The following is a 13,796-nucleotide window of genomic DNA, read 5'->3' as shown; positions in this document are numbered from 1 at the left end:
CAGCTGAAGTCCCTCTTCTCGCACTTCTTTTAGTTGTGCCGTCCGCTGATTGACCAGACCCACCAAAAAATTGCTGCAAAAGCACATATTCATGCTCTATATGGGTATAACTAAAAATCAGTTTTATAGTTGGGGGTGTGGTTTAGTGGTATAATTCCTCTTTAGCATAGAGGCGGTCCAGGGTTCGATTCCCTGCTCCTCCATTCTTTTGTAATCTTTTGTATCGGCAACCGAAGCGAATCCATTTCAGAATTTTCTCTCTCCTCAATACTAGCACCATAATTTAGTAGACGCTGCTATCCATGTACTTTATCATCGGTCATGATCGGACTATCTAAGACTGCGAATCGTGCCAGTGAAAAACGGCTGGTTGAGGGTAGTATAAAGTGGTTGGATGACCGGTATGTCAGGTATGTCACAAGTACTTTCTCCGCTCTCTTCTTTCCCGCGTTTGATATTTCGTGGTTCGACTCGCGCCGCGCAGCGCAAAAACATGACTGTCACTCACTTACGCAAGGTCTGAGCCGCACAAAAAGAAAATGTCTCCACCACGGTTCGGACCTAGGTATCCAGATCATGGTAATATTCGCTAGTTGTCTCACTTCCATCGCCAGATTCCGACATCGTGCGATCGGTAAATGTCGCGTCGCACTTTACCCATACCTTGGCTTCATTCCACCTGATCTCTGCGACCAGGCGCTTCAGGTGGACGTATGCCGACTTCCCTATAGTTTTCCGTACTCGCGCCACTCAACACAAGGGGCACCGGGTTCGTTTACCGCCAGCTTCATCTACTCGCTAGCCTCTTTCCCGAGATGCCCTTGTGAACCGCGCACTAGTGGATCACACTCATGGTTCCCGGTTCCTTTCGGCGTCGTCGCCTCCTGCCATTTCATCAAGGGATGCTAGGAAAGAAGGTGTGTGGTGTAATGCGCCATGTGCTTATGAAATACGTCGATGAAGAAAACATCGAGTGAGATGATGTGAGAAAGTCTGTAAAGTTCTTCTGGGAGGCAAATTGGCTATTCTCACGCCTCTTTAGAAACGTACATTTGTTTCTGACTTGGGGTGATGGCAAGTGTTACCATGCCTAGCATGTCGGGCACTCCTTATTTTCCAGTTCCAACTTTTAAACTTCATGGTCCGACTGATGCGCGCAAATATGACTATCACTCGATTACCTACCTAACCACCAACGCGCGACGAGCAAATTCCCTTCAGGTGAGCATGATCACTGCTGGTCATTTCCGTTCAATTCGTCGTCACGACCCCGAATCCGAAGCAAGTAAAAAACATAGCTATCAAGCTCAACAGCCAGTCTTTGCAACTGCAACACGCACCTTCTATAGCCTAAATAAAGTGCCAACCCATGAAGAGATGTGGCATGACAGCAGCAAGCGCTGCACTGCACAACACAACATATCACTCGATCCTTGTTCAAAATTCGAGTTTCATGATCTGACCATTGTCCCACATCCAACATAATCGCCTACGGACCCACGGGCCACTGCAGCATGGTAGTTACTAGAACATCTGCTGCTATGACTGTGGGACGGCAATTTCAAACTTTTTAAGACTTCAGAAAACAGCTCCTCCGATGGGCTGTGGAAGAAAGGATTAAAATCCTGCTATCTGAAATCGAATGAGTACCTAATCAGGTTAAAACCGTGATCCGTACGGAGAAGGCATGCAGCTTTAAAGTGCGGCACACTGGAAGACATCGCTCGAGATTGTGGAGGTGACCATTGCCAATACCCAACGCTCGGCGAATATCTCGGTGCTTGCAGAGCTTTCATAGCTATGGTCAGCTTCCGGCATGTTTGCCACATCATTGCGAAAATACCACATCCTCTGCTATCAAATCTTCAACCGATCACGAGCCTAGAATAATCGCTCATTGCTTTCTGCTTGCTGTTGAGAAAACAGCGTAGCGAGCACCGACTCTATAGCAGACACTCCCGACATCCGCTTACACAAGACCTACGGTATCGTACATATCTTTCGTCCTATCGTCACTGCGGCCGCCGCCAGCCCGTCTCCCCGGAGTCCGGAACGGTGGCTGGGATACGGGGAGATAGACTGGAGCACTTCACTGCTAAGTGGAGTGGTACCAACCGCTATAGCTGAATTTTCTCGTTTCATGAATGTATATGACAAAAGGAAGGGTTGATTTAGAATGGAGTCGACACCTGCGACCACGACACGATGAACAGCGACATCCTTGACACCTCGGCAATGGTCACGACTGCCTTCACATTACTCACCACTGCCACCATCTACAAGTGCATCTTCTACAACTACATCCTACAATATCCACTAATGCATCGAATGCCGGTCCACACTACCTGCCCATATTGCGACAAACCGGTCGAGACCGGCATCGGATGCAAGATGATTCCATGCGGCCACGCCTGCATTTGCACACACTGTTTCCTCTACGAGGGCGAGAAGACCCCTGATGGTCGCAAGTATTTCTGTCCTCGCTGATCCAAGTATGCGAGCGTCGAGCGCGTTGGATAGAATCTCCTGCGTTACACCCTGAGGTCTGTTATGGAGGGGGACGGAGTGATTTTAGATGCTGAGACGAGAGTGGATAGTTCGGGTTCAGAAATATGCGCGATTGGGGCTTGGAAGATGATCTTTGTTTTTTTACTCGCGTAACTTTGAAAACCCTGTAATCTCACTTACGATTATTTCCATGGAGGACGAATGATCATGACTCGTAAAGCGTGTCCCGATGATGAGGGGGCAGGTGTGATGTGATGTGTCTTGGAATAGTGGAGAGCAATAGTGATATTATTGTAGGTACGAACGCCGGGAATACTCCTGGAAGTCCTACCGATAGTCAGGAAGTCCGCAAGGTAACATAACCAGGCGGTTCATAGAATTCGGGAGGTTGGATGGATCACGGGTGAAACATGCGTGACAAAAAGACAGAAATCACATCATCGACAAATAAACAGATCTTAAGGTTATCTAGTCTTACATCAATCATATATCTATTCCAGCCTGTCGGGCAAAATGTGTTTTTCGTAAACAGACCGGCCCGTGGGGCAAGCAACTGGATCTGCGATCCGATTGGATTGCCGAGTCAGAAGATATTTTGGGTAGACCGGCCTGCTGTGAAATCTTATACAAGTAGACCCGCCTGCCAGGCATAATTTATGTGCAGATACGCGGACATCACAATAGGGCGACTTTTCTATCAACGCAATAATCAATTTTTACACAGCGCTCATGCAGTCAATCTAAAAGTCATCGTTACCTAGGTCTTCACCCTCCTTCTCTTTCTCAACCGCCGTATGGCTTACTCTTCTGCTTCCTCTCGAACGTCCTCTCCGGCTTCCTGCCCAGCCTCATCCTCTCCAGCATCCCACTGAACAATACCATCGCTCCGGAAGGTCTTTGTTGTATTGGTTTTACTCGTAGGCCGAGCTGTTTTCTGGCCAGATGCTGTTTGGATACTTGAGCGGAGACTGTGGCGGCCTGTTGTCGGTATGGGTAGAACAGCGGCGCCGGCTGGTGGACAGTTCTGTCCATCAATATCTGAAAGTTCAAAATCGGCCGCATTACGGGCGGTGATATGTAAAGGCATGATGCTTGAAGATGTGAAGCCGAATATTAACTGTGGCAAAGGTGGATTTTTCTATTCATGGTGGTAAGAGAAACGGTTCTTTCACGGTGGCAAGAGGAACGGCTCTTTCAGGGTAGCGAGAAAACTATTTTCTCTAATAGCACCCCAAACCGTTTTAGTTACCGAGTAGAACCGGGAATTTGCGAGCAGACTGGCCTCCTCACCAGTATGCGGGTAGACCAATCTGCGAGTATACATATTCCCCACAGTCCTGTCACTCGTATATCCAGTCACTTCGGCAGGGGGCCGGTCACGTGGCCGGGTTGCCGGTCCATTTATAAAATGCTAGTTTTGCCCGGCAGGCTAGAACACATCGCATTTAATTCGACTCTCCATGATCCATCACTCTATATCTGATTTACTCATGAACCAATCACCGAAACGTATTGCGTATGCTAGTCTGCCTCCAAAAATCTCGTTCCCATCAGTGCGAACACCTCACAACATTTTCTCAAGCTCTGCCAGCCGGCTGAGTAGCTGCACCCGTGCAGCCTTTCTCTTCCGCTTACTGGCACCACTTAGAACGCGGTGTTTCGCTTAGATTGACCCTAGCATCCACGATGGACGACTGGAAGAGCTTCGTGTTCAATGCAGTCCTCCTCGCGTTGCATGGGGTTGGAATCCGAGTAGCGCGCTCTTTGTCCTGGCTGGGCGTGGTAGCCAGGTCGTGTCTCGTTCGCTGTGGACGTGGATATCGGCGTGGCGATGTTTGTGCTGTCGCGGTTTCGTTCGTTGGTGCTCCTTCGTTCTGGATGTCGAATGTGTTTGAATTGATGGCGGAGGAAGGAATAATAGGTTCATCCGACGAAGCATAGTGACCACGCCAGAGGCAGCATCGGGTTTATGTGCACGCCAAAGCTCCTACGAGAAACGGCGGAACCCAGCACATCATGACGTCCGCTGGTTTAGGCTAGCTGCCCTGTGATGCACATTCCCAACGTAGCGAGGAGTACGCAACCTAGTTTTGAGTGTGCAGTCAAATCCCAATTATGCCAGGAACCAGGTAGGTTTCTAATGCTGTTCGTTCACATACAAACGGTTCCCCAAAACGGAGAGAATGTGTAGTTTGCGTCACATATCGTCCGGCGGAAAATCATAATATTTCACGCGATGTCTGAATGTCACATGTGTCATTGACGTCATTTTCCAGCTACGGCCGTGAGCAACGGCCTTCTGGGCCGTCCGTCTTCGCGGCCGAATCTTGAATCCCGGGCCAATTCGACAGCGGCCAGATACCAAGCGACCTGGCGTTGCGGCACACCAACATTGAAGCGGCCATGAGAAGGATGACTCACGACGGACCGGCGCCGACCAGACATGCGCCACCCAGGCGAGACCGGACACCGCTTTTTTGCGCTGTAACTGTTGTGAACAGTGACTGAATGGATGAATTACAGTATGTCTATTGTGTCTAGAGAAGGGAGGCTGTAGCGTCGAGTATAGGAAAGGGGCGGAGGCCCGTGCCCGAGCCTGCGATGATAACAAGTGAGATATTACAACACTTCCTCCCTTGCTGCGTTCCGTCCATACGGTAGTAGCAAGCCAAGAAGTAAGAGACGAGAAAAGAGAGATGATGAAAAGAAAAGAGAGATGATGAAAAGAAAAGAGAGATGATGAAAAGAAGAAGGAACATATATATGCAACATCCTCGCTGGCCTCCCTAAAACCTACCGGTAAATCCAGTGGGAGAAACCTGTGTAGGAAAGAGTACCAGCTCCTCCATGAAAGAAAGAAAAAATAGAAAATTGAATACATTTTGTCAAACTTTGGTCGCCCGGAGATCTCAGGTAAGGTTTGGCGGCGGAAGAGTCTCGACGACGGCCAGGTGAACTCTGATGAGCGGGCCGGCAAAGTCTGATGAGCGAGCCCGGCAAAGTCTGATGAGAAATAGAATATCATCATTTACCGGTGCGAAGGCCAATGCTGGTGGTGAAGTGCCAGTGCTTGGTAGGAACGATGGCCTTTGTCATGAGGTCGGCAAGGTTGTCATCCGTGGCGACATGTGAGAATTTGACTATTCCTCTCGAGTGGAGGCCGCGGCAGTTATGGTACTGGATGTCGATATGCTTGGTTTTTGCGCTTCCTGTGCCCGCGGTGATTTTCTTCAGGGCGCCGACAGAATCAGTGTAGATTGGTCATGGGGTAGAATCTTGGCCGGTAACTTGTTGGTGCATCCGGAGGAGCCATCTGGCCTCCCTAGTCGCCTCAGAGCAGGCAATGCACTTCGCCTCGGTAGTAGATAGAGCAATAAGCCTCTGCTTCCTTGATTGCCACGAGATAGGAGCACCATTGATATGAAGGATGTAGCCCCCTTGGCTTTTTCTATCGACTCTATCCATGGCGTAGTAGGAGTCTGTGTAGCCGTCGAGGGGGCTTGTATCTGCTGATCTGCCGGGGAAGACCAAAACTGCGTCGGTGGTGCCCCGAAGATAGCGTAGAACCTGTTTCGCGGCAGTGAGATGCCATGGGAATGGCTTCGAGTTGTGCCGACTGAGAACTGCAACTGCATAAGCGATGTCGGGCCGAGTACCGAGTGCGGCGTACATAATGCTTCCGACAATTGACTGATATAGTGAAGAGTACGCTTCTTGTTCGGTGGCTGGCATGTCGTCCAGGTGGGTCTTGTGGTGCAGTGGCATGTCGATAGTATTCGCATCGGTCATGTTGAATCGCCGTAGCATCGAGGTGATATAGTCTTCCTGACTAAGGGCGATGCTGCCGTCCGGTAGTCGATCGATCTTGAGGCCGAGAAACCGCTTTGCCGGTCCAAGATTTGTCATTTTATACTTCTGCATTAGACTATGCTTGATGCCGGTGGCCTTGTCCGATGACTCTGTGGCATATAGCATTACAATATCATCAACATAGAGTAGTTTCAGAATCCCGTCGCTACGGATGTAGAGGTTGCCATCTGCTTCCGACCGGTGGAGATCCAGCGAGAGCAGGAATCCGCTGATATCGTCGTGCCATAGCTTAGGTGCTTGCCGGAGACCATAGAGAGCCTTGTTAAGACGTAGGAACCGACACTGGCCAGGTACTTCAGTTGAGGTTCCAGGCGGTGTCTCTAGCCATTCTATGCCGTCCGGTAGTTGCATGTACATCTTGGTGTCGATCGCGGGATTGAGAAATGCGGGTGACGACATCCAGATGATCGATATTCCAATTTTTCTGCGTGGCAAAGCTGAGTAGGTAACGTGGGGTAGTAAACTTACCTACTGGTGCATACGTTTCATCAAAGTCAGTTCCCGCGACTTGCTCGTAGCCTTTGACGACCAATCTTGCCTTGTATCTGACTGATCCATCTGGATTTTGCTTGGTTTTGTACACCCATTTGCAGCCGACAGCTTTGCTGCTGTCAGTATCTGTGACTGGTGTGAACGTGCTGTTCTCAGTTAGCGATGCGTATTCTTGACGCATAGCCTTTATCCAACATCGATATAGCGGGCTCTCTAGAGCCTCGCGGTATGACTAGGGATCTTCACTGGCTGCCACAGCCAGTGCGGTAGCGGTGATGATTCGCCTCCGGGTAAATCTTCTCAACGGCCGCGGGCCGGCATGTACGTCTGTATGACCTGATAATTGTTACACCCAGCGAGCTGGCAACATACCTCAGGCATATGGGAATAAATTGGTATTGCTGTTGGTTATCATCAGCCATTACTATGGGCAGTCATTGGAAGAACTCAGCCAGAATCCGAGGATTTGAGGCGAGTGATATCGCGTGATTGAGATTCGAACCTCACAGAGATAGCCACTAACCTTGTGGAGGGTGGCTATGGACTCATTCGTAATTCTGGGAGTGCGCTCAATCACCTTGAGAAACCTGTTAAAAATCTCACCAAGACGTGCCGGTTGTCAAAGGTTATCCTCCGTGATCACCATAGTAAAAGCATACCAGTTGTCGTTTCCCATACAAATAAAGTTTTATTTGGGTATCAAAATAACCCTCGAACGGTTGTGCCGGACAGGCGAGGCAAAATGTACCCGGTGGGTATATGAGGGGAAGCCTGTCATCTGTCAGTACTTTGGAGAAGTTTGATCAAAACTCGTCAAGTTGCATATACATACTTCTGCAGTCATACTGCGATTGCTACAGCACTTGAGACACGTCATAGACAATGAGGAGATGCATACTATCTGCGAGATAGTAGTCACCGGAAGGACACGGAAGTCATCGAGCCAATAGGCTGCGGCTCCGTCGTTTGTAGTCGCCGACCAACTCAAGGGTGCATACGAGTTCAGCTCGGAAACACCAAAATCGAAGATAGACAAGGGTTCGGTACCCGAAGACCCAGTGCCTAGAACCATCGTCCACATCTCGCACGAGATACCCTTGTGTATTACCGAGGTAATACTCTCCCGAGCGCTCATAGTTAGACATCAGGCGGGGTGAGCTGTGCCAATATAAAGACCGACGACTTTCCGTCGTAGAGAAGGCATCGACTACCATCACTGGGAGTTAAGCCATAACAATCAGACATTGTTACTCTTGGATTTACTCTCTCTCCCTATTCGTGATTATCCAATCATCAACCCTTTTCAGTTGTTTCCAAGAACAAGCCGCCGTGCGAATCAGTTGGGTGTCCACGTTTAGTTCACTGCCATTGTACAAGTGCTGTTCTCTTCTGATCAGTAGACTGTCTCTGCCCGCTGCTGTGAGCGTGCCAACTGTGAACCACCCCGGTGTTACAATGCTTCGCTAATCGAGAATAACACATTCACGTCCGTTCCTGACACGGATGGCCATAAGCCTATTGGTTGCAAATGGATTTACAAAACCAAGCGGAACCCCAACGGAAGTCTACGCTACAAAGCTAGGCCCGTCATGAAAGGCTATGAGCAACGAGAAGGAATTGACTTCAGTGATACATACGCACCTGTTGGTAAGTTGACTACTATACGGTATTTACTGAGTTTTGCAGCGCGGAACCATTGCCGAATCGATCATCTCGAAGTTGTTACCGCGTTTCTCAACCCCGAAATCGATGCAGAAGTTTACCTGCAGCTCCCGGAAGGAATCGAATGGCTCGAGAAGACGGCAACCGCAACCGAACATCAATTCCTATGCCTCAATAAGGCTCTTTACGGCCTACGGCAAGCACCGAGACTATGGTACCAAGCTATTGATAGTTCTTACTGTCGATTGGTTTCTATCCATCGAACGCGGACCCCAACCTCTACATCCGGAGCGATGGCGTCCTATTGCTGCTCTACGTCGACGACATGCTGGTTGTCTACATGGACTCTGCCACCGCCAATACCACGGGAGTGAAGGAATCACTGATGCGTCAGTACAAGATGACAAACCTTGGGCCTGCGAAGCAATTTCTCGGTCTTGAGATTGACCGACTTGCAGATGGGTCGATCACCCTTAGTCAACAAGCCTACATTAAGGTTATTCTGCATCGCTTCGGCATGGAAGACTCGAATCCGGTTCCGACTCCCCTATACCACAAAGTACGGCTCGATGTGGCAGATGAAACAGACTCGGAAGTGGATACTGCGGAATACCAGTCAATGATCGGCAGCCTGATGTATGCGGCCCGTGGAACTCGTCCAGATATCACCTACACCGTCGCCGCTCTCAGTCGGTACAACGCAAAACCGTATACGGCGCACCTATCTGGCGCAAAGCGAGCATTGCGATACCTGAAGACCACGATCGATGCAAAACTCATCTTCCCGAGCAATGCATCTGTCGACTCGGACAGTACATTATGCGGCTACACGGACTCAGACTTTGCGGCGGACTCGGCGGATCGGAAATCTCAAGGAGGCTACATTTTCACCCTACACCGCGGACCCATCTCCTGGCGGAAACCGACTCTTGTCGCGACATCCACCACCGAAGCAGAATAACTAGCCTGTTCAGAAGCGGCCAAAGAGGCTCAATGCCTTACATATCTCCACAGAGATGTCACCGGCGAGACTGGAGTACCTCTACTGTATACAGACTCACAAGGCGCTTTATCGACGATTTACTCGGAAGTCTCGAGCACCAAAACCAAGCACATCGACATAAGCGTTCATAACAGTCGCGACCTACACTCGAAAGGAATTGTGAATCTCTCACGAGTCTCCACCGACGAGAACCTTGCCGATCTCATGACCAAGGCGCTCGGCCCCGACAAGCACGCCTACTTCACCAACCGGATCGGTCTACGCACACAATAACTTTTTTCATCGTTCCGACCCTTTTTCTTTCATGGTTTTCATTTTCTTCTTCTTCTTCTTTTGGTTCTCATTTGGATCTCGTTCGGATATCTTACTGTTTATGTTCGGCATGTTGTGAGCTGATACTCTTTCCTAGCAGATTTTTCCCACGAAGGTTTACTGCATAGGTTTTAACGATGCCAGCGAGGATAGGGCACATTTCTTTTCATCATTTATCTTGTTGCTGCTTATCTCCTTTCATTGTACGCAACACAGCAGGAGAGGGAAGTGTCATAATCTCACGAACTTCTGTGTACCGCGTCACTTCCGCGGACCGGGTCATGCAAGATCACTCGCTATGTCGGGATACTTCCGTTATCCGTTCTCACACGGAGGTGCCGAGCGGCAGCGTGGGGCCTCTATCCGAGGCATCCCCGAGCCTTTCTGTATATATACTTTTCTTTCTGTCGTGTCTGATACTCAATATACCATCTCGCGATACCACTTTTCCTGACATCCGAGCCCGCGATGATAACGAGTGAGATATTACAACAGTAACGAGCTAAGGCTCATGATGTAGATCCTGTGGAGCGCGGCCCGGAAGGCGCCCGAGAATGAGAAGGCTGCCGAATATATCCTTACCAGAGAACGGACTCGAACCCGACCCAGGCCCCCAAGTGTCTGCCATCGAAATACCACCGGATTCCGTCTAACTAGCAGCTGACTCTGTCTCCCTGCCCCATTTGTCGGGATCTCGGGTGATGAAGCTCGGAATCACGCGCAAAAGAGTTTGTTGTCTGTTACAATCACAGGTTTATTTCATTTAACGGGTTTTAACGAAGATGATCTAGTTTTCGAATTTAATGTGGAGCATGATCCAGTTTTTTTGTCTGTCTAGTTAAGTGCTCAACTGCCCTGCGGCGCCACAGCGCCACAACGCCAGCACACCAGCGTAAACCTCACACAGCCTACTTGCACGTGTATTCGCTGGCAAGATATAACAATGCTCCACGCTGCCACGCCGTGACAGTTATCCAAGCTGTTAAGAAGATCCCGATAGCTTTCATGCCTGATTAATTGTCACGGCATAGCTGGATCACAGCATACAATGCTGCAATGCCACCAGCCTCGATGGAAAATAAGCATCGTGAAGCACATGCAGCGATCCGAGGGGGAGGAGGAGGAGGGAGGGGAGGCGGAGGAGGTGGTGGAGGAGGAGGTGGAGGAAGAGGTGGCACAATGTTAACTACCACTCACCCGTGTTCCTAAAGGGCGGCCACCAAAGAAGCGGATGACTAAGTGTGAATGAGAAGGAAATACCAGCAGGAGCATGGGGGGGTTACCGAGTATTCCAGACCCTGCCCCACCCCGCTGCGCAACATGCAAAGGCATAGGCCATTATGCCTCTACGTGCAGAAAGGCGTATCCAAAGGCACTTTTACTCTCCGCGGAGTCTAACTTTGTATAGTCTAGTAATGCTGCAAACGACCATCAATTAATGATGTTTTCTCTCTTGTATTCTTTTCTGACGCTGGCACGCTGGCGCTGTGGCGCAGCATGGCAGCTGAGCGCGTGATGGGGAAAACTGGATCGGCCTCGTCAAAACCTGACAAAAAACCTAGATCATCCTACGCATTATTTTCAAAAACTAGATCATCCTCGTCAAAACCTGTTCATTTAAACTGCCCCCCAGATTCTGCAACTAATAGCCCCCCCCTCCCCCCCCCCCCCCCCCACGCCGCACCTCTGGTCCTCTGGTATAAAACGGCGATAGGCGCCAGCGAAATTATCCAGCTAGCGCAACGCGGGTCCGCGCGAAACAGCGAGGGCACAAGTGTTTGCGTCCATCACTGGTCTTCTCTGAGTGGTAGAAGAGACAGACCCTGTGGATGCAGGCGTGACCGCAAGCTATCATCTTGCATCCCGTGCCATTCTCGACTGGTTTCAGGCAAAATGGACATTTGGTCCAGAAGGTCATGTCGATGGTAGAACAGCCGCGGTTGTGTGATGGAAGTAGTAGAATTAGCTGGTTGAAGCCGGTAGTACTGGTGAGTGCTGTAGTGGCGTCGGAACTGTCGAAGGTCGTAGCAGATGTGAAAAGAGGTGGGTGTCTCGATGTCCGGTATGTGTAGTGAGCTGATGGAGAAGATTAAGAGCCCGAACGAGCATTTACGCGGGCTTGTAGCGATGAAAGTGAACATAGAAAGCAAACAAACAGGATGCATCTATAATGGTGTCATGAATTCCGGTAGAAAGATACAGCTGGGCAAAAACAACAGCGTTCAACGATGATACATGGACACGCATTGTCTTTCTGGTCTCTACAACTCACATGCCCAACGCGGGTCGGTGTCGCTCCAAGGGTTTGATATCTCAATCGACTCCTTGGTCACCTGGCATCAGGGGCTGCGAAATTCAGACCGGAGCTCTGCACTTCTTTAGGTCGATCAATACATATTTCACCATCATCTTGATCTTTTTTATAGTCATACTCGCAGTAAGCATATGTGAGACTATGGCGGCCCAAGTTTCCCGCTTTGCTCTTCAACGTCCAAATTCCAGTCTTCCAGAACACTGGCTCTGTGTGGAATACCCGGCTCCCTAACTCACGGCCTTCCTCCAAGACGTGTGAACACATCAAAGATCTGTTATTCACCGACGAACCGATCCGCGAGCGGCCCTCGCAAGCCACTCCGAATTTACCCCTCGTAGATACTTATCCACATCCCCCGAGCCCGTTTCCGCGGCTATGACCCTGTCCACGGCCACTTTCCCCGCTATCCTCCTAAGGGGAGACTCTACGGCATCGCTGTGCTCACTTGACGGTCTACCCGCAGCATGTGAACAACGGCTTGCCTAAAGCACACAGAGTGATATGTTACAACACCCAGTCATTGACGAGTGACAGCCGATGGCCACAGACAGGGCGGTTAACCGTCCGTCCAGTGCATCTTTGAGGTTACCGGGCCCAGGCGAACAAGGACTGCAATCTTCCGGGCTGGCGAAATGAGGACGGAATCTTGCCGCCTGATGGACAGCATCCGCTGTAAGCGGAGTGTGTCCTCGTCGTCTGGTTGATTTCGTGGTTCCGGACTGCGTTTGAGCCACCTCGATTGCCACGTGATGTACTAGCCGACTGGCGTGGTAACAGTGTTAGAGTAAATCACGCCTGCGCAAACGACCCTCAACTCCCAGGTGTTATTGATGCCGAGGGCTCGCGGAGGCTCAGCTACTCTTATAAATAGTTCACCACAGAGATCCTTCCTTCCTTCCTTCCCACTACATCCCTCCTGTTACTATCACAATCCAGATAGCGACAATCCCCTTGATTACTTTCTTCCTTCCCACCAAAACATTTCTTTCCAATTACCATTCAACATGAGAATCAGGTGATACTATGCCCTGATAGATTTTGCTCACACCGCATCGACCGCAGAGATCCTGGCAGCCATCGAGCTGGCCATAGAGGAGGTGAGGCGCGGCGCGATGAGATCCAAGGATGTAAGTCCGCGCATTTCATTAATGGTGGCATAATTACGCAGACTGACAGGAAGAACCAGCTCCGCAAGTACTTGCAAGTGCTGACCCGCCACCGGCGTCGGGAAGCCTACGACCGACGGTTTCCTCACGGATGTAAGTTTCTCACCCTTGCGCATATCTATTTCCCTCGCTCATGATTGTTTCAGGCGCAGTGTGCATCGGTGAGCCCGTGAGGTTGGAGGGCGAGTCGCCGCTCGCTAGACGAGGCCGTCAGCCCCGCCTCTCCGAGCGGCCAGTAGACGTCGCCCGCCGGATTGGCGTCTACGAGACATGTCCGCTTCTTGCTTTGCTCGCAAAGCGGCAGAGGAAAGTTAGCACCTTTCCTCAGCAGCTTTGGGATGCTGTAGATATCAAGAGGCGTGCGGCGGCGAAGGAGAGGCTGGTGTTGGTGGCGGAGGGCGGGGCCACGCTCAATACGATCTGCGGACGTATGGGGTGGACCGTCGGTGCAACGAGCAGAGGTGAGTGA

At 50.4% G+C, this 13,796-nt stretch overlaps 1 protein-coding gene and 1 non-coding gene across 2 annotated transcripts; both read left to right on the top strand.

Moving 5' to 3' along the window:
- Positions 1-131: 131 nt before the first annotated feature.
- Positions 132-203, top strand: BZA05DRAFT_t302. Its single transcript has one exon. It is a non-coding gene; the product is annotated as a tRNA-Ala (tRNA).
- A 12,590-nt stretch (positions 204-12,793) lies between these two features.
- On the top strand, positions 12,794-13,796 carry BZA05DRAFT_422707 (uncharacterized protein; the record flags this gene model as incomplete). Its single annotated transcript, XM_051485812.1, has 4 exons — positions 12,794-12,833; positions 13,197-13,288; positions 13,348-13,420; positions 13,474-13,796. The coding sequence occupies 4 exons, from the start codon at positions 12,794-12,796 to the stop codon at positions 13,794-13,796; spliced, it is 528 nt and encodes a 175-aa protein (XP_051334916.1).

Source organism: Tricharina praecox (assembly GCF_024521635.1).
Source record: "Tricharina praecox strain CBS 144465 chromosome Unknown BZA05scaffold_44, whole genome shotgun sequence".
NCBI classification, from domain to species: Eukaryota; Fungi; Ascomycota; class Pezizomycetes; order Pezizales; family Pyronemataceae; genus Tricharina; species Tricharina praecox.
The sequence above is the reverse complement of the archived record's forward strand: the minus strand, read 5'-3'. Positions and strand labels throughout refer to the sequence as shown.